Source organism: Nicotiana sylvestris, chromosome 12, assembly GCF_000393655.2.
Source record: "Nicotiana sylvestris chromosome 12, ASM39365v2, whole genome shotgun sequence".
Taxonomy (NCBI): domain Eukaryota; kingdom Viridiplantae; phylum Streptophyta; class Magnoliopsida; order Solanales; family Solanaceae; genus Nicotiana; species Nicotiana sylvestris.
The window spans coordinates 667,693-693,105 of record NC_091068.1 but is presented as its reverse complement, the minus strand read 5'-3'; the positions used below and the strand labels follow the sequence as shown (position 1 = coordinate 693,105).

At 40.9% G+C, this 25,413-nt stretch overlaps 1 protein-coding gene across 6 annotated transcripts; it reads right to left on the bottom strand.

The window, feature by feature from the left end:
- Positions 1–213: 213 nt before the first annotated feature.
- LOC104226222 (serine/threonine-protein kinase BLUS1-like) lies at positions 214–10,355 on the bottom strand. 6 transcript variants are annotated; one of them, XM_009778154.2, is made up of 22 exons: positions 10,058–10,354; positions 6,930–7,184; positions 6,716–6,840; positions 6,572–6,616; positions 6,252–6,333; positions 6,086–6,154; positions 5,784–5,954; positions 5,642–5,707; positions 5,076–5,144; positions 4,900–4,971; positions 4,716–4,777; positions 3,932–4,204; positions 3,297–3,427; positions 3,086–3,180; positions 2,833–2,892; positions 2,565–2,666; positions 2,384–2,435; positions 2,224–2,279; positions 1,282–1,346; positions 1,137–1,188; positions 736–847; positions 214–646 (listed from the first exon to the last, which is right to left on the bottom strand). In XM_009778154.2, exons 1-21 carry the CDS (start codon positions 10,220–10,222, stop codon positions 779–781), a joined length of 2,136 nt encoding a protein of 711 aa, XP_009776456.1. In that variant the 5' UTR covers positions 10,223–10,354; the 3' UTR covers positions 214–646; positions 736–778. The 6 variants fall into 6 exon arrangements, with proteins under 6 accessions (XP_009776456.1, XP_009776457.1, XP_009776459.1 ...); XM_009778155.2 differs by having other exon boundaries at positions 214–465; XM_009778157.2 differs by adding an exon at positions 7,937–7,994 and having other exon boundaries at positions 214–847; positions 10,058–10,100.
- Positions 10,356–25,413: the final 15,058 nt, after the last annotated feature.

Here is a 25,413-nt window from a genome sequence, read left to right as displayed (position 1 = left end):
TAAAAACCTTTAAAATTATGGGAAAAATAATAAAACACTTGGACATGCTTATATATGCTATTTTGAAGGTATTTTGCATATTAAAAATATATAGGGAAAAATTAGGTATCAACACCATGAATGACAAATATTGTTTAGACGTACATTATTCTCCAAAGTAAGCTTAATAGTAGTAGAATATAGAATACAAGGTCAAAAAATATGGATGAATCCTCCCACGAACGACTTTAATAGGATTACTTAAGCATGTCCTGGTCTCATTAGGTATATATGAACAAAATTACAACTTAATGTATATTCAGATTACAAGATAAATCCAGGATCTAAAATAAATTGGCCAAAATTTTATTTTAACGGCATAAAAAGGATATAGTGGTACGAGCCTATAGAACAGATCCTGTTTGACTAAGGAGGTTGTTTTTCCGGCATAAGAAAGATAATACCTCTGGGACTGGAGACGTGGATCTGCACAAGAAGCCTGTATTCAGCTCGCGCTCACCCAATAAATGAACAAATTCTCTACAAACTGATGATTCTGTTTATTCATCACTTGGAGCTGGATTACTCCATGAGCTTCTATTCAACAATGGCGACCATTTTTTCCCGCCATGTGAATAGTAAACTCTGCTCCTTCCTATAACTCAATCTGCAAGTCTTAATGAATGTGTCTGAGTTGGTAATTCAACTTGGATTAAAGAATTTGAAACTGTGGCTGTCGCAACATCAGACAGAAACCTGAATATACACATCTTTACACAATCGTGAAGATCTTTTGGCATCAAGAGTCCAATTCTCTCCTGTCCCAATCTTCCTCCCGACTTGACATGGCATTTAGCCGCTGTTGCAACTAGCAACAGTAGAAAATCATTGTTAATAATATAACGAGAAAGAAGCCTCTATCCGTCCCCCGTGCAGACTTCACTTTTTTCTTTTTTCTTTTGGGTGTGTGTGTGCGTGTGTGGGTGTGGGTGTGGGTGTGTGCGCGTGGGGGGGGGGGGAGGGGGGAAGCACCTGCTGGTCCTAACCCCTGAAAGAACTTAAGTCATAGTCTATATCTTATATTTTATTTCTATTTTTCGATCCACTAAACAGTTACATGACCTATTGCATAAACGAAAACCAATTAGGTCACTCACCTGCATGTATTTTAGTCTTTCTGTTGTTAATTCATCCGTCAGGTTAATCATCCTGCGCAATTGCGATAACATCAGTTTAAGAAAAGAGTCTGCATAAAAGAGAAGCATGACGACAAAGTTGATGTGAGTCCACAGCTTAGCTCACCTAGCTTGAAGCTCAGATACTTTGACTAGCAACATGCGCTCCCTCTCAGAAACAGTTGCTTCAACCTGCAAACCAGCTGGAACTTTAGAGTCTTGATGAATATGAATGTGACAGCAATGATGACTGGAATATTTAGGATGTATACCAAGTAATACATATAGAGCTACACAAGATGAATACTTCAGAAGTACTTGAAAAAAATGAATATTTCAAAGCATTGAGATTGAGGTTTGATACAATATTATCAGCTGCAATTACCTAACAAATCAGTTATTTCTCTGGTTTCTATGCAGCAAAAGCTAAAATGAAAATCAGGTAAAAGGTAAAATCAAAACATCTGCTGATAGGTATTGGTCAGCCCAGAGAAGTTTCAATAATGGAACATCCACCTGTCAAATGATACATGAGACTATATATTGTAATGCATTGCCATTACTAATAAAACATCTTCTCTGTGTGTTACTAATAACAGCAGATGCAAATGGATTCAGCACCAGGAATTTAATAAAAGATTTTTAAAGGGTAAAGCTGAGAAAGAAATAGATAAAAGAACACTAACAAAATGAGGGGGGGGGGGAATAGCGCGAAAGTTGCCCATGACCAATTATCAGGTGGTTCATAGCATTAAATTGTAAAGATCGTGGGTACAAGGAAATTCCTCCAAACTATTTAGGAGCTCAGTGTTACCATTGACAGGTATAATCGCTGGAGTACAGTTCAAAAGTATGAGATAAGGCATCTCTAGTTCATTAAATGAGAAAACAAAGTTTTTAGCTAGAAAACTAACTAGCGGATAGTGTAGCTGTACACGCACATGAGAAGGAAAACCGTGAACATAAGCACAATGAACTTAAAAGAAATTAATTTCAGTATTTCGTTTTTAAAAGGAATATGTTTTCTAGAATAAAAATCATATTGTAAATGCAAAAACAGTGTACTTACACTTCCATTATTCTCTGGAATATGCTGTGGAGAAGACAACTTTCCATGTTGTGAAGCTGAGAGAAACCAAGAAATTCAAAATAATCCAGAAACCATGTTACCATTAGAACACGTGTTCTCTACGTAATAAGATTAGACATATCATTAGATGTTTACTCACCGTCTCCTGCCTCAGATTGTTGCAAGCTACTCAACAGATTCATAATTAGATCCTAGTAATAGAAAAACAGGAGAAATAAGGAGTGGTTCTCTTTTCAATAGGGAGAGATTAGAACAAGAAGAAAAATAGATGGTGCATGAAGTAGTAATCTTATGTTCCTATCATAAACTTGAAACATTACCTGTTGTATTGATGTCTGTTGAAAAAGATTTTGTAGGTGAGGCATCAGAACTGAGGCAGGAACATTATCATGGCCAAGCTCCTTCGGTAGTTGACCGGGAGGCTGAAAATTGATGAGCAATATCCTACCATTAGATCCATTAATTCTTTTTCTTCTTCATTTTCGTTTTAGCTTGTCTAAGAAGCAGAGTTTTAATGTGGGGCAAGGAGGTTTTTTTAGTTTTCAAATCATTTAATTGTGGCACCAAAGAAGGGACCAATTCACGAACCATCAGTTTGGAATCCAATATCCAGTCTCCAACACTAGCAGCCTTCCTCAATTGTGACCCCTGGGTATCACATGAATCTTATGTCAAAGATAGTACAGGACATATGTTGTCTTATGCTGAAACATAAGGCAACACTGAACAGCTTACTTGAGAAAAATGTCAACGAAAGGTACATAAAGCAATATATTAGCATACATATATAGGTAAGACAATTGTCACCAAAAAGGGAGAGATTTTAAAAGAAATGATGTACCTTAACAAGATCTACATTTTCTGAGGTTACAGAAAACCTCCCTTTTATTTGAACCAAGTTTGTCACTGATTTGTCATCTAAAGAATCTTTTAATCCTGGAGAGAGAACAATTACTATTAGCGTAAAGCAAAATCCAGCTTCAGCATGACTATTCCTATAAAACATAGTCAAAACAATTTTAGTTAAAGAACTTGCGGGAATGTGTTAATACCCCCGGATGAGTTAATTGGAGCTGATTTACTATTTGCTGAAGCTCGGTTTGGAAGCGTTAAAGGGCCACTAAAGCTGGGCGCTCTTCGTACTTGATGAGCTTTTTCCGCTTGTTGGTTTTCAATCTTGATTCTACAACAGGAACATAAGTTACATGCGGCAAAGTTTGTATTTAGATAACATGTAGCAATAAAACAAATAAAAAACATATAATACCATTGGGCCAACAAATTAACAATTTTACCATACTTCGCTGTGCACAAATCAGCTGGTAAACACAACAAATAACACCATATTGAATTAATCCCTAGTCTCAAGGTCAGCCTCGATAAGAAGTTACTAAAGCGCTAAACATGACAATGACAATTATTTGTCTGTTGGAATTCTAATTGTTCAAAATAAATAATGATCTGAAAAAGAAATGGATAACCAGCCACAAAGATATAAAGAGACCAATTTCAAGCATATGGTTCCAAAAGCTTCACGCACAAGGAAATTTTGATCAATTTCTGTCGACATAACAGCTGATTAATGAACTGAAGGAAATGGCTATATTGTTACTGAATCATCAGGTTTCAAATTGTTTGGTGCAACACAGGAAAAGCAGATAAAACAAAACAATAAATTCTGTAAGACCTTTCAAAGTTGTGAGCTCTTTCTGATGCCGAATGACTTAGGATAACACCTGGCATAAGCGGTCCACTCACACTTTGATGAGTTTTTGGTGTTTGACTTCTACTCTTGGCCTGTACTGCATCTTTGTCTGAGGTAAGGGGTGGAAGCTCTGTTTTTGATGAATTTTTCTTTAGTCGACCTTTCTCCTGATGGTCAGAATCCAGTTTATTACATTCCAAATCATTCTTTCTCTGGCATTCAGCTAATGTCACTTCACCAACACCTTCTTGCTCACTGGAATATAGAAAGTATTGAGGGAAAAATCAATAAAATTTGATCGAGATGATAATACTTATGATACATAAAGAGAATGGTATAGTTTCTCACATGATACCCAATCTATCATACTTTGATGTTAATAACAAAATCTTTTTTTACATTTTCTCCTGGAGACAGAGATTGTCATGCTACCTGTGAGAAAAATAACTATTGGCGGCATTCGAAGATATAAACCCCTATAACAAACTTTGGATGAATACACACATCATTTATGGCTTCATTTTATTAAGCTTAAAGAACTCAAGCTGATTAATACTTGAAGTTCAATCCACGGCCAGGTTTCCTCATTGCTAATTAACACTAGAAAAACGTCAAAAACTAACTTGGCATTTCTTCTACGCTTTGTAAATTACAAGTTAACTGTCTCGTACTTCTTTGTCCCTGCATCCTCGCCTAACTATGTAACTTGGAGTGGATAAAATGGTTATTTTCTACAGTCACTGAAAAGAAATAGTGTCGTGTGTACCTGGAAATAGTATCTTGTTTTAAGGAAGGTTTCCGATCATTGATTGCAGAAACCAAATTCTCCTGTATAATAATAGCATGTATTATTATCTAATGCAAATGGTAACTTGAAATATAACTCAAAACCTTTTTTGATAAGCAAAAGGTAAAAATATAACTCAAAAGCTGTTTATAATTGTAAGGACCTTGTAGTTCATATAAGATTTCATGCTTTCATCTTCTTCCCTAAACTCCGGTATTTCGTCATCATCTTGCACCTGCCACAGTGAAAGAGAATTCTGTCTTACTTGGGTTCAGGAAAAAAATAAGAACAAGTTGAAATTATCTATATCACTTTATAGATGTCTTCTCATGTACATACCATTGAAGCTTGAAACTTTAAATCTTCCAGATCAAAGTTCCATGCACTAACACCTCGTTTGTATTCACTCTGGAAAGAGAGTACAAGATATTAGATCAGAACAATATCAAAGGAGTCAACCATCCTGTTTATATTCAATCTTAGGTGCTACTGGTAGAGAATATTAAGAAATTTTAAGCTAAATTTACTAATAGGCTCAAGCAAACCACCCCAAAAAGGAAAATTTCTTTGCTTTCAAGTCAAGAATTGCCCTAAGCCTAGGCAGAATGCACGTATGCAACCAATTCAGCCAAGAGCATATGGAAAAAGTATAGCATAGGCGCTTTGGAGAACAAATAAATGCAGGAAACTGAAGATTACCTTTCTCGGCTTTTTGGCTAAAAGCAAGCATAGCATAAACGCAGGAAACTGAGGATGGTCTACCCGTAAAAGGCAGCAAAGTATTAAAGGAAAGCTTAAACAGAGTTTTGCAAAGCGAGAAGCGAAGTAGCAGATCTCCCCTTTTTGGGGAAGTTGAGCACAGTATTACACAACAAAAATGTCATCAATAAACAATTGCCTCAAACCTGTGATATTGCTTCCTCCTCGGATGAAGGCATTTTCTTCATAGCTAGTTGTGCAGCATCTTTAAGCTGCAGTATATTCATCAAGGAAAAATTAAATGATGCTAAACAGGAAAAATCTTTCAACAGAACTATTATGAGATACCTGGAGGGCTTTTTCTCGATTCCACAGTGGTGGTAAGCCGGCAAACAGTTTTTTAATAGAAATCTCTGGAGGCTTCACATTTTTGAAAAAAGAATGTCTCAACAACTTTTCAGCAGTTGGCCTTTTAGTTTGATCTTTCACCAAGCACATTGCAACCATTTCCTTGAATGACTATTAAAAAAACAAAAAGTTTGGATTTCATACATGAAAAGAACATAAACGTTGAACCATCACACCTTTAGAGCAAGATCATCCAAATATATCCAGCGTCAAAATCAACCAGTTCAAACTAAAAAAATTACCTTCGAGAATTTTTTATCACGGTCATAATCAAGTCCAGGAGGAGCACTATTTATGGTCATGAGCAGAACCTATCACAGGAGAACCAAGGCCAATAATTTCATGTAATGTATACGCAAGCATATAGCTAGTATTATTCTTTAACACTCTTGGTTAATGAATATATACCTTCATTGGAGGGTACTTTGAAAATGGTGCATGACCATGAGCCAACTCTAAGGCAGTTATTCCAAGTGACCAAATGTCAGCTCTGTAGAAGGACGATAAACAAATCATGCCTCTCAAAAAGTAAATTAGTCCTGGTAATTATTCTTTGTTACCATGTATAAGTAAATATTTTAGTAGAAATATCCATGCAATGTTCTGCTCAGTCAAGAATAAAATGAAATATTTTAATCAAAGTTCAATATCACATCTTAACCAGGTATACAAACTTGTGCGGAGCTTGCTCAGCAACAAAAATTTTATACAGTGACAAGTAAACTCACTTGTAATCATATCCAGTTCCAGGCTGCAAAACTTCAGGTGCCATCCTACAAAATCAGTTGAAACACTTTGAGAAAAACAAAAAACATTCAAAGAAACAAAGACGACGGATGGAGAATCGGGTAGTAAGATGCTTATATACTCACCAGCATGGAGTTCCTGTAAAGGTATTCCTAGAATGCTGCCTATCACCCCTGTCAAACATGCATGCAGAAACCCCAAAGTCGGCGAGCTTTACTACCCCATTAGTGTCCAACAATATATTCCCTGCCTGAAATAACACCAAATATCACCCCCAAAAAAACACAAATATCACCAGTGGAAGAATCAACATCAGGAGGGAACTTTAGTTTAAAAAACCTTAACATCTCGATGAATGTGTCCATGTAGATGTAGGTATTCCAAAGCCTTAAGAGTTTCTTTCAAGATAGAACCAATAACAGCTTCTTCAAATCCATCAGGATATGCTATCTTCATGAGGTGTAGACAAGAACCCTCAGCCATGAAGGGCATTACCACCCAAAGATAGTGATCAACAACGAATGAACAGAATGCCTTTATTAGATTTGGATGGCCGATTAAACTCATTATTTGAGCTTCCTTGCGAATATCATCCTGTGAAAAGTACAATTTGTCTTAAAAAAACATATAGAAGCAGGACTGTAGGACTCTAACAAATATAAGTCTTCCTTTGCAGTGTCGCAGTGTTTACTCCTCTAAAAGGCAAAATGGTGTTTTTACAAAAAGTAGTACTTTGTTCAATTAAATAGTCAGCAAATGCAAATTTAAAAAGCACGTGCAATAAGGAACCAAAAGACAAGGAAAAGCATAATGCGGGGGGGGGGGGGGTGTTGGAAGGCACAAATGAGGCTGCTTATTATGACATGGAATGCAAAAGTTCTAAATCAAATACCACATATATCAAGCTACCTATTTCTTAACAAGATCGACAGGAAATCTCTCTATGAAAGAATAAATCAAACCAGTCTCGTTAAAATTTGTCATCTGCAGTAGTAAGTAGAAGTTGCAAGTGGCAAGCTTCTTTTAACTTTAAGATGATAAATTGTAAAAAAAAAAGGGGGGGGGGGGGGAGTTGATTATCCCAGATGGAGTTAGTTTCAAAATTCTGCCTTTAGGATAGAGATTTGAAAGCATTGTCTAACTAGGTACAGTAACCAACAACTCCAATATTTTGCATAAACGGATAACTACTCCTGCACAAAACCAACCCTCCCCAACCAAAACCACAAAAAGGAAAAGAGAAATCATGGGTCTGGTAATTATCTGTCAATGCATACATATAAACGATGATACCACCAATTGGAATTTTGTAAGAAGCTGTTATCCCAAGTGTAACAAGGGCATACCCTTTTTTGCACTTTCGTACCAAGCAATAGCTTGAAGTGTGATAGGGAGGACGTTCAACTGTAGTTAAATAACTGAGTTTAAATAAGAGTCCAAAATATGAAAAATCAAAGGAGAGTAGATAGAACCAATACTTCACAATACTAGCAATTGATCATAAAGAGGTTCAAGCATTCATGTTATAATCTTGTGAACTGAAGATGTAAATGGATTTAGCATGTTGGAAACTTTAAAATATATGAAAAAGTTGGAGGTTATGCAGCCGCAGGTATTATCCAGAGATACCAGTTTATTAATTTCAAGATTCTGTCATGAACTACTGTCACCAGCAAAATAAAGCATATCAAGTCTTGTGTCGGCACTTGGAAAAACCTAGCATAGAAGAGCATAGTTACATTTTGCAGTACCTTCTCTGACACTTGTCTAAGGCTGGTTATAGCAAGGAATTCTTTATTGCTGACACCATTCTATAGTTAACTTCTCTAGAGCCTAGTGCTTGAAGATTCCCGCCCAAAAGACAAAAAAAGTGGTAATCCCAAAGAGCTTATTTTGCCTAAGACATCTTTACCTGGGAAAAAAACTGAGTTGTTATAACATAACAGGTTACAATTATGCATTGATGATTATTATCTGGTCTTTCCGGCATGCCCTCGAAGAGAATATTGGAGACTAAGATTAATGATACTCAGATAGGCCTAGTAAACCTGAATCTTCCAAATGCTAATACAATCCAAAAGGAAGAATAGAGAACATCCAAACCTGCAAATGTTAGCAGCTCCAGCCACTTCAGATATTGAGCTAATTAAATTAGCTATATTTTATAAGCTATTCTGACCAAATCAAACTTTGTCCCACACATGTGGCCATAACGGATCTTATATATGCATACTATTTCGAGAGCATATCTACGCCAGCATACCAAGTTAATACGAGAACTACCGCCGACAAAAAACTCATGTTTAAGCTCACAGTTGTCACTTGGAGCTATTAGGAAATGAAGCTTGTTACATCAGTCGCTTGCAAACTACAAGGAGTACACACTACAAAGTTGACTCCATTTTTTAGCCAAAGCTAAGAAAAAACCACAATTCAACTGTGAAAATTTCTAGTCCTCACCTCCCCTAAATGAAAAAGAACAAAGCTTCATACAACTCTTGCTTCTTCTTTTATAAGGGAACACTTCCACATTCTTAAAACAGCATAATACACCTATTACTTTTTTCAAAATTTTTAATAACCGTAAAATTTGTGATTTTACAGCTTTGAAACTTATTTGATAATGGACGGGCCATAAAAACAAAAATTCCTTTTCCGAACATAATACATGATTTGAGCCAAAAAAAACAAAAAAAAAAAGTGGGTTCAGTTGTACTTGTACTTGTGCTTGCTGTAAAAGAACTACATCCACCTAGGAGTCAAATCACATTTAACTCAATTCCACGTTCTTTAAACAATATAAATACACCTATTAACTCTTTTTTTAAATAACCACAAAATCCATTGTTTCCAGCTTCGAAACTGAGTTGATAATGGACCTTCCTTAAAGACAAAAATTCCTTTTACAGATATGCATACATGATCCAAGCCAAAAATGGTGAGTTTAGTTGTACTTGTACTAGCTGTAAAGAACTACATCCACCTCAAAGTCAAATCAAGTCAAGTCACATTCAAACTCAATTCCACACTCTTAATAAACAACATAAAGATACCTACTTTATTTTAACAACCACAAAATCTAACTTTTCCAACTTTGCAATCATGACCTTCCTCTCTACCATTCTTCACTTAACATATGCATACATTCTCGAGCCAAAGGCAACTTGTACCTAATATAAAGAACTAAATCTACCTTAGAGTCAAATCAAGTCAAGTCACATTCAAACAACATAAAAACAGCTACACACCTACGTTTTAAAAAACCACAAAATCGACTGTTTCTAGTTCAAAACTCAACTGATACATGATCCGAGCCAAAACAGCGGGTTCAGTTGTATTTATACCTGCTATAAAGAACTACATCAACCTAGGAATCAAATCATATTCAAACTCAATTCCACATTCTAGTTTAATAACAATAAAAATCGCTATTTCCAGCTTTGAAACTCAGTGGATAATGGACCTACCAGATTGCTATTGCAACGATCGAGATCCAAGCACTTGACTGCCACAACTTCATTCAAAGGTGCATAGATCGCTCTGTACACAGTTGCACTTGCTCCGTATCCAACTTCTTCTAGAAGCTTGTAATCCTCCGGATTCGCCGTGTAACTTCTCTGACCGCCGGCCATCTTCGCCGGCCGGAAAATCTGTTCTCAATTTTTACTTAATAAACTGTTGAAATGCTCGCCTAGTTAGAGAGATATTCTAAGGAAAAAAAAAATGAATCATTTAGCTTTGATTTTTGGTTTGTTGTTTATTTTTTATTTTTTATTTTCTCGCGGGTGAAAAAATTATTGAAGCGAGGGAGTCGAGGAAGGAGTACGGGTTCGAATATGGGTAGACCCGACCCATATGAGATTGCTGCATGTGAGCTCTCCACGTGGAGACCCGTACACGAGGGTACAGTACGAATACGGTTCCGGGTACTTATGCTGACGTGGATAACAGTGCGAGGGTACTGATAGAATACGGTCTGGTACATTATATGTTGATGTGGGGACGTGCATCTCTGTGATGAACTATGGATGTCCAAGAAAAGACAGACAAAAAGGATATTTATATATTCTTCAAGTTGGTAAGTTTTGGTAATACCTTTTCGGATATAGAAATTTTGATTTTAGTGATTAGAGGTGTTTATGGTTAGGTTTAAGTCGATTTTTTTAAACAGGAAACTAAAGTAATTAAGTTGATTTTTAAAATTTTGGAATTAAATTAAGCCAATTAGTTTCATCCTTTTGATTTTTATAGGTTTTGTAGGTTTTTGCAATTTTTTTTTCGTTTTTTGTCGGTTTTTTTTTTGTGTGACCTACACTGTCAAGCGTACATTTTCCAACGGGATTATATTCCAACATAATACTATAAGCCAATTATTCTTTAAGAAAATCTTTCATTTAACAAAATATATACTTTTTTTTGGTAATTAAACTTTTATATATACTAGGGAAAAAATATTTACAATCAAGACAGAACCCTTGCAAAGTTTACTATACTTCCCTTCCTCCCTATACACTCTTTCTACTATTTTCTCTTATTCTAACTATTACTTTGGATAGTAGTCCAATCTATTCAGTATTTTTTCTATTTTCCTGTTGCTTCGACAATGCACTTCTTGTACAATTAATTTACTAAGTATCTCACAGTTCCTCAACTTGGCTTGAAATAGTCTTGCATTCCTTTTCTGCACACAAAATATACACAGCCTGCTGTCACACCTCCTTTTTCCGCACCCGAGGGGCGCAGGGAGAGTTTTTTCCAATTAAAGGACAATCGAAACGGGATTCGTTTATTTATTTCAGAGTCGCCACTTGGGAGATTTAGGGTGTCCCAAGTCACCAATTTTAATCCCGAATCGAGGAAATGAATGACTCTATATTACAGTCTGCGTACCAGAAATCTAGATAAGGAATTCTGTTAACCCGGGAGAAGGTGTTAGGCATTCCCGAGTTCCGTGGTTCTAGCACGGTCGCTCAACTGTTATATTTGGCTTGATTATCTGATTTTAAATACAATATGAACTTATGTGCAAATTTTATCTTTTAACCGCTTTATTATTATTGTTTTTGCAAGAATGTGAATGTCGCTTAAAACATATGTCTTTGGACTGCGTCACATGAAATGCGCCCACAATCCGGAACATATTTTATTTGACGTTTTGGGATTTGGATTTGGGTCGCATGAAATGCGCACCCAAGTTTAAGAAAGTAGATTATTAAACACGCACCTAAAGAGACTATCGTGTTATTATTTTGCGGAGGCCGTGAAATTCGCTAAACGACCCTCCTGAATTCTAAGTAATTTTAAACAAGTACTTACTGAGGGCCCCGCAATTTGCATTTTTGTTTGTCGAGGCTCGTCTCATTCTATTTATTTAAAGGAATTTGCAACGTCATGGAAATGCATCTCAAACCACGTCACAATCAATGCACCCGTGATTAGAGACATATTTCGATTTCGTTGAGATTTGGATTTGGGTCACATAAATGTGCACCCGAGTTTAGGGAGATACATTATTAAGACGCGCCTAAAGTAACCAACGCATTATTATTTTTGGGGAGGGCCGTGAAATTTGTTAAACGGCCCATCCCAGAATCTAAGTATTTAATACATATATTTTGTGAGGGCCCCGCAATTTGTCCCTTTTATTCGGCGAGGCTCGCCTCATTTTATTCTTTATTATTATTATTATTATTATTTTTTAAAAAAAAAGGATGCCATTTTTATGTCTTTAACAATACTAAACTTACGGCCTCTTTACAACTAAAATCCCATGACTTGTTAGAAGTTTAATAAAAGGAGTTTGGTGAATGAGTGTTTCGGTGGTAGTAACAGCATGCACTAATACTATTTTTTTCGAATGACCTAACCAAAGGAAAGGATGAACAGATTAACGTCAAACTTGTGTCATAGAACGACTAGTCCAACTTAATTAAACGACATCAAATAAACAAGAATAACATAACATGAAAATGAACCAAAATGCAGACAATGAAACATAGGCAGAAAATTTCCATACCAATTTTTATATTGCATCTCAAACATTCAACTTAAAGTTTATTTATCTAATACATCGAGGTTTACTGACCTTTGCACCTCGACAAACTCAGAACGACAAACTCGATTCCGACGGAACTCAAGCCGGACCTCACTGGACGAGGAACAACGACGAAACCTCGGACAAACACCTCGACGTACCGGACCTCGACGTGCCGGACCTCGACGAACAGAAAGCTCGGACCCACAACTGTCAACGACCAGGGATTGTTTGGTTGCTGCTATATTTTTCCGGCGCGACACCTGTGTACGTGAAGCCGCAGTTGGAGGGGTCGTTTGGGCAGTTGACGAAGGGGGTGGTTGGACGACGCAGCAGCGATGGCTGCTACTTGACGGGTGGTCGATGGGTGTTGCTGGGTTTTTGGTTGAGGTCGACGGGACTGGGGCTGCGACGGGGGGTGGGACTGACTTGTCGTGTTTTCCGGCGTTCGTTTGGACAGTGGTGGTTATGGGCGATGGAGGAGTTGGTCCGTGAGGGTGTCGGAAGGGATGGAGGGAACTCGTTTTGTCCCTTTTTTTTGTTGGTTTTACAGTAGGGTTTGTTAGGCGTTGAGGAGGGTGACGGGGTGGTGTTTGGGAGGAGGAGGGTCGTGGTCGACGATAGGGAAGCTGGAAATGGAGTGGTATGCTTGGTAATGGGGGAGTTCGGACGTGAGAGAGTGGTTGGTTTTGGGTTATGGTCGCCGGACGTGGTGGGGAGCTGACGGACAGGTTTGTTGGAGCTAGAAGGAGGCGAGGTGGTCGTCCATGGCTGGAGACGGTGACGACGATGGTGGTCGTTCGGAGGAGCTGGGCGTTGTTCGGGTGATGGAGGGGGGGCTGTTGGTTGCGGACGTAGGTGGTGGGTGTTTGGTGATGGTTTTGTGGTGGTCGTGAGGTCGTTAATGGTGGTTTTTGGGCAGTAGGTTTTTGTTCCTTCTTCTAGTGAAGAAGATGATGAAACAGTACGTTTCTTTTCAAAAAAATTCAAAAGTCCCCCTCTTTCAAAGTTTTGTCCGTGTATTTGTATAGTCTCTGCCCAGAAAAATGAGCCCCACGCGTGGTGGGGTTCGAGGCTTATGTTCCCCACGCGCGGTGGGGTTCCCCATGTGTCCTGGACACGGTTTATTATGGGCTAGGTCCGAAATTAGGCCTAAAACCGGGTAGTTTGAACCCGAATATTATTCTTTTGCCCGGACCCGAGAAATAGGAAAACGTTGCTTAACTAGTCCTATGTAAGCAAAATAACTACCAAAAATAAGACTAGTATTCAAACAAAACTATATATTTTTTAAATATTTTTTCAAGATTTAAAATAGCTACAAAATATTAATAAAACTATTTTTGTAATTTTCGTTTTTTAAATATTAAGATAAAATATGAAGTAATGTTTTTTTTTTGTATTTTTCAAAGTTAAAATGACTATAGAATATTAATAAAACTATTTTTTTGTAATTTTCGTTCTTTAATAAAGACAAAAATATGAAGTAATATTTTTGTATTTTTCAAAATTATAATGACTGCAAACATTAATAGAACTATATTTTTTGTAATTTTCGAATTTATATAAAGTACCAAAATAAAGTACAATTTTTTTTGTATTTTTTCCACGTTTATGAGAAATGCATAAACTAAAATTTATATATGTATTTTTTTGTGATTTTTTTTCTTTTTGCAACGAAATAAAGTAAAAATAGTTAAAATGGCTATATTAGACCCAATTTCACATATTCACGCTAAAAATGTGAAAATTCTCGGGGAGGGTCAAAAATCACGTGCTTACAGCTGCCCCTCTTTGACTGGAAACACGAAGAGTTTTCCGACAAAGAACGACTAGACGTGTTTTTGACCCGACCATTACTTGGACGGACTACACTTAAGGAAAGGGAGGGAATGTGACCGAGCCCTGGTATCTGAGCTGCCTACATATCCTTGGTTATACAGGAATCAGGCCACGTGTAGTTCGGAAATGAGAGAGATAGTGAAGTGTACCGAGGTGAAGAGCCGATCGAGGTGCCGTTCCGTTGAGGTTCCGGTCCGCGGTCCTGTCGTTACAACAAAAAATGAAGACTGAAAAAGACTAACTAAGCCTATCAGCTACTAGTTACAGGGATTCCTATCTGTAAGTCTTCTGAAACTTGGTCTTGAGTCTTGAATGGTGCTTCATACAGACTTCAGGTTTGAACCTTGATACAGCTAGTTGTAGGTGCTAGTTCTTTGAGCGGACCACATCTGTTCTCTACTTCCGTACCTTGGGTTCTTTTCCCCTCTTGTTTTCTTGTTGTCTTTTCTTGACCAGCCTTTTGTGAATGCTGGGGATTTTATTGCTTCCTGCTGGAGATTCCTGTTGTATTCCTCTGCTTCATTGATTCTAAGTGTGCTCCTTTCTCATATGAGCGGGCTTTTGACTTCAATACTTCAATTGTATTCCCTTATTCTCCAGGTGGGTGCTTGATTTCTATTTTCTTTGTCCTTGTTCTCCAGGTGGACGTCTGATTTCATTCTTCCTTTGTCCTTATTCTCCAGGTGGACGCCTGATTTCTATTTTTCTTTGTCCTTGTTCTCCAGGTGGACGCCTGATTTCTATTTTTCTTTGTCCTTGTTCTCCAGGTGGACGCCTGATTTCTATTTTTCTTTGTCCTTGTTCTCCAGGTGGACGCCTGATTTCTTCCTTCTTTGTCCTTGTTCTCCAGGTGGACGCCTGATTTCTTCTTTTCTTCGACATACAACAAACTCCGTTCTACAGGCGGGTCTCCTATTGGTAAGATTAAACTTAGGAAGTGCGTCTCCTATGGTGAAACTAAACTGAGGAAGTGCGTCTCCTATTGGTAATGACATGCCTGCATTTATACTTGTGGGCGACCTAGAATATGGAATGAACAGACAACATGTATTCCCTCATTATACTGGTGGGCGACCTAGAACTGAAATGTATTCCCGCATTATACTGGTGGGTGACCTAGAACTTAAAAGTATTCCCGCATTTTACTGGTGGGCGACCTAGAACTTAAAAGTATTCCCGTATTTTACTGGTGGGCGACCTAGAACTTAAATGTATTCCCGCATTATACTGGTGGGCGACCTAGAACTTAAAAGTATTCCCGCATTTTACTGGTGGGCGACCTAGAACTTAAATGTATTCCCGCATTTTACTGGTGGGCGACCTAGAACTTAAAAGTATTCCCGCATTTTACTGGTGGGCGACCTAGAACTTAAATGTATTCCCGCATTTTACTGGTGGGCGACCTAGAACTTAAATGTATTCCCGCATTTTACTGGTGGGCGACCTAGAACTTAAAAGTATTCCCGCATTTTACTGGTGGGCGACCTAGAACTTAAAAGTATTCCCGCATTTTACTGGTGGGCGACCTAGAACTTAAATGTATTCCCGCATTATACTGGTGGGCGACCTAGAACTTAAAAGTATTCCCGCATTTTACTGGTGGGCGACCTAGAACTTAAATGTATTCCCGCATTATACTGGTGGGCGACCTAGAACTTAAATGTATTCCCGCATTATACTGGTGGGCGACCTAGAACTTAAATGTATTCCCGCATTTTACTGGTGGGCGACCTAGAACTTAAATGTATTCCCGCATTTTACTGGTGGGCGACCTAGAACTTAAAAGTATTCCCGCATTTTACTGGTGGGCGACCTAGAACTTAAAAGTATTCCCGCATTTTACTGGTGGGCGACCTAGAACTTAAAAGTATTCCCGCATTTTACTGGTGGGCGACCTAGAACTTAAAAGTATTCCCGCATTTTACTGGTGGGCGACCTAGAACTTAAAAGTATTCCCGCATTTTACTGGTGGGCGACCTAGAACTTAAAAGTATTCCCGCATTTTACTGGTGGGCGACCTAGAACTTAAAAGTATTCCCGCATTTTACTGGTGGGCGACCTAGAACTTAAATGTATTCCCGCATTTTACTGGTGGGCGACCTAGAACTTAAAAGTATTCCCGCATTTTACTGGTGGGCGACCTAGAACTTAAATGTATTTGAAATTGTTTCCCCGTTCTTCCGAGAAAATTTCGACAATCGGTAGAAAGTTTCCTGCCCCGGTTTTTGGTGACTTCCCTGGCGTTTGCATCTTGCCGCCATCATCAATCCTTTGTTTTCCTGCAGCAGACAAAAGGATTTAATTAGTTTTCATCGTGGTGGTAGAGGGTGCCCTTCGGGCGGATGATTTTTCCTTTCTTCTCTTTTTCTTGCTCTATGTCCCCATAATTGATTAGTGGGCAGAGTTGCCTGCTGGGGGTCTCTAGCCTGCTGGGGATTGGCTTTCAATTAATCCCCTTTTCTGCTTTCTCTTTAAGCACATGCTGTGGGAGTCTGCTTTTAACTCCCGACACCACTCCCTTTAGGAGCTTACTTCCTCCAAAATTGCCGGGCACGATCACTGCATTGCCTGGGATCAGCTTTTAAGACTGTTTGTACTATCCTACATTGGGTGAATTCCCCTCCGGTTTCTGGTAGTAAGCTTTGAAAAATCCTTTCAAGACAATTTTTAGGAAAAGAAATAAAAGATAGAAAAAGGAAAAAGTCTTTCTGAACCAATATTTGGTGGGAGAAGAAACTCAAAAGAACTTATCTAGAGGACCTGACTGGTCCCCGTGATCATGACGTGCATCACAGATTCCCGACCCAGTCTATTTGTACCAATGGGTTTTCCCGATGGTCTGATTTGCCGGGGATGATAAAGGAGTGTCCATTTCGTTTCGAATGTGGTAGCTTTTGTGGATCTGTCTTGTCGCCTCATAGTACCCTTCGAGGGGTTTTCACTAATGAGACTCTCTCTTTTCTCTCATCTCCCGGCGCCTTATGGTGCCTGTGAAGGTTTTCACTAATAAGACTCTCTCATTTCATATCCCTCGTCTTACATCGCCCCTCGATGCCTGCGAAGGTTTTCACCGATAAGACTCTCTCATTTTATTTCTTTCGAGGAATCAGGGCGTTGTAGATACGATCCTCTCTTCTGGGGATTCCTTTGACCATCAATTCATTCCCAGTCTTGCGATCCTCTTCTTTGCTGGGGATCGGTGTATTATTCTCGGCCGTATTTGCCTGACTCGACATCTCTTGAACATTGATCGGGAGGTCTTTTGGACGTTGATGTTGGCACTGGTGTGGGGTTAAAGAAAGGCTATAAAAATGAAAATAATTTGATGGGTGATGTGCTACAACTTTTGGAATCAAACCTTTGTTGGAACTTAAAACATAACCTCTGCCCCAGTTTTCTTGCTTGGGGAATTTATTTTTTACACTTATGTTGCGCTATGTGCGTTACGCACACTGTGCCTATTATGCACACTATGTACATTATGCATCCTATATTCGCTATGATGCATACTATGACCGAGCCGTGAGGCGCCTACGTATCCTCTTTGAGGAATCAGGTCAAACGTAGTTCCCACTGTTTTGTATTTCTTGTGATTTTATCTTCTTTTTTTTTTCTTTTCATTTTCTTTTTCTTTTCTTTTTCTTTCTTTTTTTCTTTTTTTTTTCATGTCTTTTCTATTAGTGATTCCAAAAGAGGGGTATGAAAGAATTACTTAGGCTCAAAGGGGGAAGCAAGGGTTAAAAGTGTTTGGATAGAAGAAAGAATTGTCTCCGTCATCTCATTATCCAATAAATGCCAAATACAAACAAATAAACCAACAATTGCCATAATTAAAGAAATTATGCATAATATCTCTTGACTGCATCTGAATTGATAGCCATGTCGACACATCTCCCCTCGACATCTGTCAAACACAAAGCACCGTTGGACAATACTCTGGTCACGATATAAGGCCCTTGCCAATTTGGGGCGAATTTGCCTTTTGCCTCGACCTGATGTGGGAGGATCTTCTTCAATACCTGCTGCCCTACTTCAAACTTCCTGGGGCGCACCTTCTTATTATATGTTCTTGCCATTCTCTTCTGGTACAGCTGACCATGGCACACTGCTGCCAATCTTTTCTCATCTATCAGGCTCAACTGTTCCAATCGAGCTTTGACCCATTCATCATCATTAATCCCGGCTTCAGCGACAATTCGGAGGGACGGAATTTCGACCTCCGCTGGTATTACGGCCTCAGTTCCATACACCAACAAATAAGGAGTTGTGCCTATGGAAGTTCGGACGGTAGTGCGGTAACCCAACAAAGCAAAGGGTAATCTCTCGTGCCATTGTCTGGACCCTTCCACCATTTTTCGCAGTATCTTCTTGATATTCTTATTGGCTGCTTCGACTGCTCCATTCGCCTTGGGACGATATGGGGTGGAATTGCGGTGTGTAATCTTGAATTGTTGGCATACCTCTCTCATCAAGCTGCTATTAAGATTCGCACCGTTATCCGTGATGATCACTTTTGGGATCCCAAATCTGCAGATGATATGGGAGTGAACAAAGTCCACCACTGCCTTCTTGGTTACTGATTTGAAGGTTTTAGCCTCAACCCATTTGGTGAAGTAATCAATGGTCACGAGAATGAACCTATGACCGTTGGATGCTGCCGGCTCGATGGGCCCAATGACATCCATGCCCCATGCCACAAACGGCCAGGGTGCTGACATCGTATGTAACTCTGTTGGCGGAGAATGAATCAAATCTCCATGTATCTGGCACTGATGGCATTTCCTCACAAAAGTGATACAGTCGTGTTCCATGGTGAGCCAATAACACCCTGTTCGAAGGATCTTTCTTGCCAATATATATCCGCTCATGTGTGGCCCACAAACTCCAGCATGTACCTCTGCCATAACCGTCGTTGCTTGACTGGCATCTATGCATCTCAACAATCCCAAATCCGGGGTTCTTTTGTACAATACTCCTCCACTGAGGAAGAAACCATTCGACAAACGCCGAAGGGCTCTTTTTTGGTCTCTAGAGGCATGTTCTGGATATATCCCCATTCTGAGGTATTCCTTGATATCATGAAACCAGGGTTCGCCATCTGCTTCTTCTTCTATGGCATTGCAGTAGGCGTGCTGATCACGGACCTGGATGTGTAGAGGATCAACATACATTTTGTCAGGGTGGTGCAGCATTGATGCTAAGGTGGCCAAGGCATCCGCAACCTCATTGTGAACTCTCGGGATGTGTTTGAACTTCACCGATCGAAATTGCTTGCTCAGATCATGCAAGCATTGTCGGTATGGTATGAGCTTTAGATCTCGTGTTTCCCATTCACCCTGAATTTGATGTACCAAGAGGTCCGAGTCTCCCAAGACCAAGACGTCTTGGACATCCATGTCAGCAGCCAAGCGCAGACCCAGAATGCAAGCCTCATACTCGGCCATATTGTTGGTGCAATAGAAGCGTAGTTGAGCCGTAACAGGATAATGCCGTCCTGTTTCAGAAATGAGTACTGCTCCTATTCCAACCCCTTTTGCGTTTGCAGCTCCATCGAAGAAAAGCTTCCAACCCGGTTCCTCAGGTAATTCCAACTCATTCGTATGCATCACCTCTTCGTCAGGAAAATACGTTCTTAAGGGCTCGTATTTTTCATCAACGGGATTCTCTGCCAAATGGTCTGCCAGCGCCTGGGCTTTCATGGTCGTCCTCGTTACATAGACGATATCAAACTCTGTGAGCAGAATTTGCCATTTTGCCAACCTTCCCGTGGGCATAGGTTTCTGAAAGATATACTTCAATGGGTCCAAACGGGATATGAGATAAGTAGTATACGAAGACAGGTAGTGTTTCAACTTCTGAGCTACCCAAGTTAGGGCGCAACATGTTTTCTCGAGTTGAGTGTACTTGACCTCATGTACTGTGAATTTCTTGCTAAGATAGTAGATGGCTTGCTCCTTCCTTCCTGTGTCATCATGTTGCCCCAATACACAACCAAATGAATTTTCCAAGACCGTCAGGTAAAGAATTAGGGGCTTCCCGGGCTTAGGCGGGACCAATACGGGTGGATTAGACAGATACCCTTTGATTTGGTCGAAAGCCTCCTGACACTCTGCCGTCCAACCTACCGCAGCATCCTTTCTCAGCAGCCGAAATATGGGCTCACAAGTTGCTGTGAGTTGAGCGATGAACCTGCTGATGTAATTGAGTCTACCCAGCAAACTCATTACCTCTGTTTTGTTCCTTGGCGGTGGCAAATCTCGGATGGATTCAATTTTGGATGGGTCTAACTCAATCCCCCGTCGACTGACGATGAATCCTAGCAACTTTCCTGATGGAACCCCGAATGCGCATTTGGCCGGGTTAAGCTTGATATCATACCTCCGGAGTCTTTGGAAAAATCTCCTTAGGTCTGCCACATGGTCCTCCTGACGCCAAGATTTGATGATCACATCATCGACGTACACCTCTATTTCTTTGTGTATCATGTCATGAAACACAGCAGTCATTGCTCGCATGTACGTTGCCCCAGGCGTTCTTTAACCCGAACGGCATTACCCGATAGCAATAGGTTCCCCATGGCGTAATAAACGTTGTCTTCTCAGCATCCTCTTCGTCCATTAGGATCTGATGATAACCCGCATAGCAATCCACAAAGGATCCGATCTCGCGCCCAGCGCAATTATCGATCAGGATATGAATGTTGGGTAACGGAAAATTGTCCTTGGGACTTGCTTTGTTGAGGTTGCGGTAGTCGACGCACACCCTGATTTTTCCATCCTTCTTTGGGACTGGTACCACATTGGCCAACCACTCGGGATATCGAGTGACCCGAATGACCTTTGCCTGCAACTGCTTAATCACCTCTTCTTTGATTTTTACACTCATTTCTGTTTTAAATTTCCTTAGTTTTTGCTTGACCGGAGGGTATGCCGGGTCAGTGGGCAATTTGTGAACCACTAAATTTGTGCTTAATCCAGGCATATCGTCATAGGACCATGCAAAAACATCTTTGAATTCCATGAGGGTTCTGATCAATTCTTCCCTGACATTCGGCTCAATGTGGATGCTGATTTTGGTTTCTTGGACGTTATCAGCATCTCCTAGGTTTACAGCCTCAGTGTCATTTAGGTTAGGCTTGGGTTTTTCTTCAAATTGGCACAGTTCTCGGTTTATCTTTTCGAAGGCTTCCCCTTCGTCACATTCAGATTCATCATCACAAACGACCTCTTGCATCATTGAGTCGGTTTCAGATTGATTTATTAGACTAGGTCGAAGATCCGCTGTGCATGCCATGTCATTAGAACCAGTAAAAAGAGAACTGTTCAGAAAGAAAAAGAACAAAACAAAATTAAAATGGGACAAAAGAAAAGAACTTCATTAAACTTGCGGGATAAAAGGGTTCACACTTTTACAAAAACGAAAGTAAAATTTGGATTACACCCTTGAATAATCCGAACAAACAAACAAACAAAACATAAATCAAAGCCTACTACCAAGACTCCCCTCGGACAGGAAGAGGAGTAACCGTCCAATTGTTGGTCTTGGCCTCAGGCCCCACAAACTGTATCTCTGCTCTGCTGGAACCTTCTCCAGCTTCCACCATACTGACATCCGCGAATAGCCTCTCAAAACTCTGATTCAGGTCTTCATTTATACCGATCAAAGGTCCTAGAATCTTTGGGACCGGTGACCCCTTGGCACTCGCTTTGACAAAAGACCTTGAGAGGCGTGGCACTGGTTTAGGCAGAAACCAGACCCTCTTCTTCATTTTTCGCGCTTGCTTCCTGTCTGCTGCGGTTGGTTTGAACCCCAATCCGAAAGTTTCCAGATTTTTAGGAAGGGAGACAGGTTGGACAATCCCTTGAAGCTCGACTCCCAGGCCTTTTCCTGGCACAAATCCATTACCCAGCATTTCTGAGACCATCATGACTGTTGCGGCAGCTACCCTAGGGTGCGGGATGATTTCTCCTTCAGAAATTTTGTTGGCCGACCCTGTATCGAAAATCTGGTAGACCCAAGGACCTTTGTCATCAGCGGTCTCTATGAAAGGTACAATGGTTCCGCCCATGGTGCACGTTGTATCCTCGCCGTGTAACACGACCTCTTGTCTTTCCCACTCGAACTTCACCATCTGATGTAGGGTGGAAGGCACCGCTTTGGCTGCATGAATCCAGGGTCGTCCCAACAGCAGGTTATAAGATACTGTGGCGTCCAACACCTGGAATTCCATGGTAAACAGGACCGGACCAATGGTCAGTTCAAGTACAACATCCCCCACAGTGGCTGTTCCGTTTCCGTCAAACCCCCGGACACAGATGCTATTCTCCCGGATTCTTCCACGGTCAATCTTTAACTGGTCCAGGGTGGATAATGGACAAATATTGGCGCTTGAGCCGTTATCCACCAATACTCGAGTTACCACCGAGTCTTCACATTTGACAGCTAGGTATAGAGCTTTGTTATGCTCCGTACCTTCCACCGGCAGGTCATCATCTGAGAATGTTACCCTGTTCACCTCGAAAATCTTGCTGGCAATGGTTTCCAGGTGGTTTACAGAAATCTCACTGGGTACATGAGCTTCGTTCAATATCTTCAACAGGGCCCGACGATGCTCCTCAGAATGGATCAGTAACGACAACAGTGAGATCTGGGCCGGTGTTTTTCTCAGCTGTTCGACCACAGAATAGTCCTGTACTTTCATCTTCCTCAGGAACTCTTCAGCCTCTTCTTCGGACACAGGTTTCTTGGTTGCAACTGGGTTGGTTCTTCTTAGCTCCACCGGAGCAAAACATCGACCTGATCGAGTCAGCCCTTGCGCTTCACAACTGACTTCTTCCACCTGTTTTCCTTTGTACATCACCACCGCCTTTTCATATTTCCAAGGCACAACCCTGCTGTCAATCATCGGCAGCTGGACCACAGGCTTTATGGTCACCCGTTCTCTACATACTCCTTTCAACACGACCACCGGTGTGGGCGGGATCCCTGGTATTACCAACTTGCTTGGCTCGGGTTTGCTTGTTATGGCGGACAGGCTCTTTCCCAATATCACTACCGGCTTGACGCCTCCTCCCTGCGACTGTACACTCGTTCCTCCACTGGTCAAGACTTCTTTCGGGGCGGCTTGGATCATCATCACTATTTGTGAGGGTTTTCTTAATTCTCCTCCCTCGCACACCAACTCAATCATGTGAGTTTCGTGGTGCGCTGGCAGTGGGTTTTGGTTGATATTAGGAGCCTCCGGTGTCTGGACCTCGATCTTATTGGTGTCAATAAGATCCTGTATGGCATGCCTTAACTTCCAGCACTTCTCGGTATCGTGCCCGAGTATCCCTGAACAGTATTCACAACTGATTGATCGATCCAAATTCTGAGGTGGGGGATTTGGTTCTCGGGTCTGGACAGGACTAACCAAACCCAATTGCCGCAGCTTGTGGAACAAAGCGGTGTAGGTTTCTCCCAGCTCCGTGAAGGTTCTCTGCTTCCGCAACCTGTCACTCCTAGCATCTGGATTTCCCCGAAAGCCTACCCCTGAAGAGTTTCTATATGCCCTTGGTGGAGGGTAGGTGTTTTGTGGTGGTGCATATATGTTCTGGGGAGCCGATGCGCGCCATTGTGGGCGAATCGGAGGCTGAGTGTATGCCTGGGCTTGGTGTACGGAACAATGTGGTCCTCGAGGTGGATAGAAATTTTGTGGTGGGCTGTATGGGTATTCTGACCTGTGAGGTCTGGGTTGGTTGTAGTGTGGCCTGCCAGCCCTGGACCAACTGCTTGCCTCGATCGTGGCAACCTCTTCTTTCTTTCTTCTCAACGCACCTCCCGTGCCGTTTTGAATAGCCTGGGTTGTGGCCTTGAGTGCCGAATAGTTCAAGATCTTGTCAGACCTTAAACCCTCTTCTATCATGACCCCTATCTTGACCACCTCGTTGAAAGATTTTCCAACTGTTGTCACCAAGTGACCAAAGTAGGTTGGATCCAATGTCTGCAAGAAATAGTCCACCATCTCTCCCTCTCTCATGGGAGGATCGACTCTAGCTGCTTGTTCTCTCCAGCGGAACCCGAACTCGCGAAAACTTTCCCCGGGTTTCTTCCCAGTTCTCAATAATGTGAGACGGTCAGGGACTATCTCGAGATTGTACTGGAAATGACCTGCAAAAGCCTGCGCCAGATCATCCCACGTGTACCACCTGCTGGAATCCTGCCTGGTATACCATTCTAGTGCAGATCCGCTCAGACTTTGGCCGAAATAAGCTATCAACAGTTCATCCTTGCCGCCTGCCCCTCTCATTTTGCTACAGAATCCCCGCAAATGTGCCATGGGATCACCGTGCCCTTCATATAAATCAAACTTAGGCATCTTAAAACCAGCCGGGAGTTGGACGTCTGGGAAAGGACACAGATCTTTGTATGCTACGCTGATTTGATTGCCCAATCCGTGCAAGTTCCTGAAGGACTGCTCCAGGCTTTTGAACTTTCTCAACACTTCATCCTGTTCAGGAGCCTTAACTGGCTTCTCAACCTCTGCCGGCACTTCTAAATGTGGATTGTAAGCTTGAGGCTCGGGTGCATGGAATGTAGGCTCAGGGGGATAGTATTGTGTATCGTGAGCCTGAAACAATGGCTCACTGGTCGTTCTCTGCAAAGGGGCTGATGTAGGTCCCACAAAAATGGGAATATTGGGTGTTGGGAGAGGTTGGTGGGGTGGTGGAGCTTGGGAATCATGAGGGCTTCTTTCTTGATGATAAAGGGGATTTGGGCGGCTTGTGGAAGGGCCAGAGTGAGGGTATTCTAGCATGTGCCCCAGTGTTTCAGGGCTCTTTTGTGTTTTGGCTATGGCTAGCTGCATTGCATTCATCTCTAGTCCCATCCTTTCAATCTTTTCCATTGCTTCTTTTAGCAACTGGCTCATCGGCCTCTCTTCCTCATTACTATTCTCTGAAGTAGTCA

Bases quoted from the DNA above. Each gene is read 5' to 3' on its own strand.
- LOC104226222 (XM_009778152.2), bottom strand. From the start codon at position 10,222: ATGGCCGGCGGTCAGAGAAGTTACACGGCGAATCCGGAGGATTACAAG. The intron at 6,155-6,251 runs GTATATATTCAT...CTCCTGTGATAG, and splicing joins CAAAGTACCCTCCAATGAAG to GTTCTGCTCATGACCATAAA. The intron at 5,708-5,783 runs GTATCTCATAAT...AATATACTGCAG, and splicing joins ATCGAGAAAAAGCCCTCCAG to CTTAAAGATGCTGCACAACT.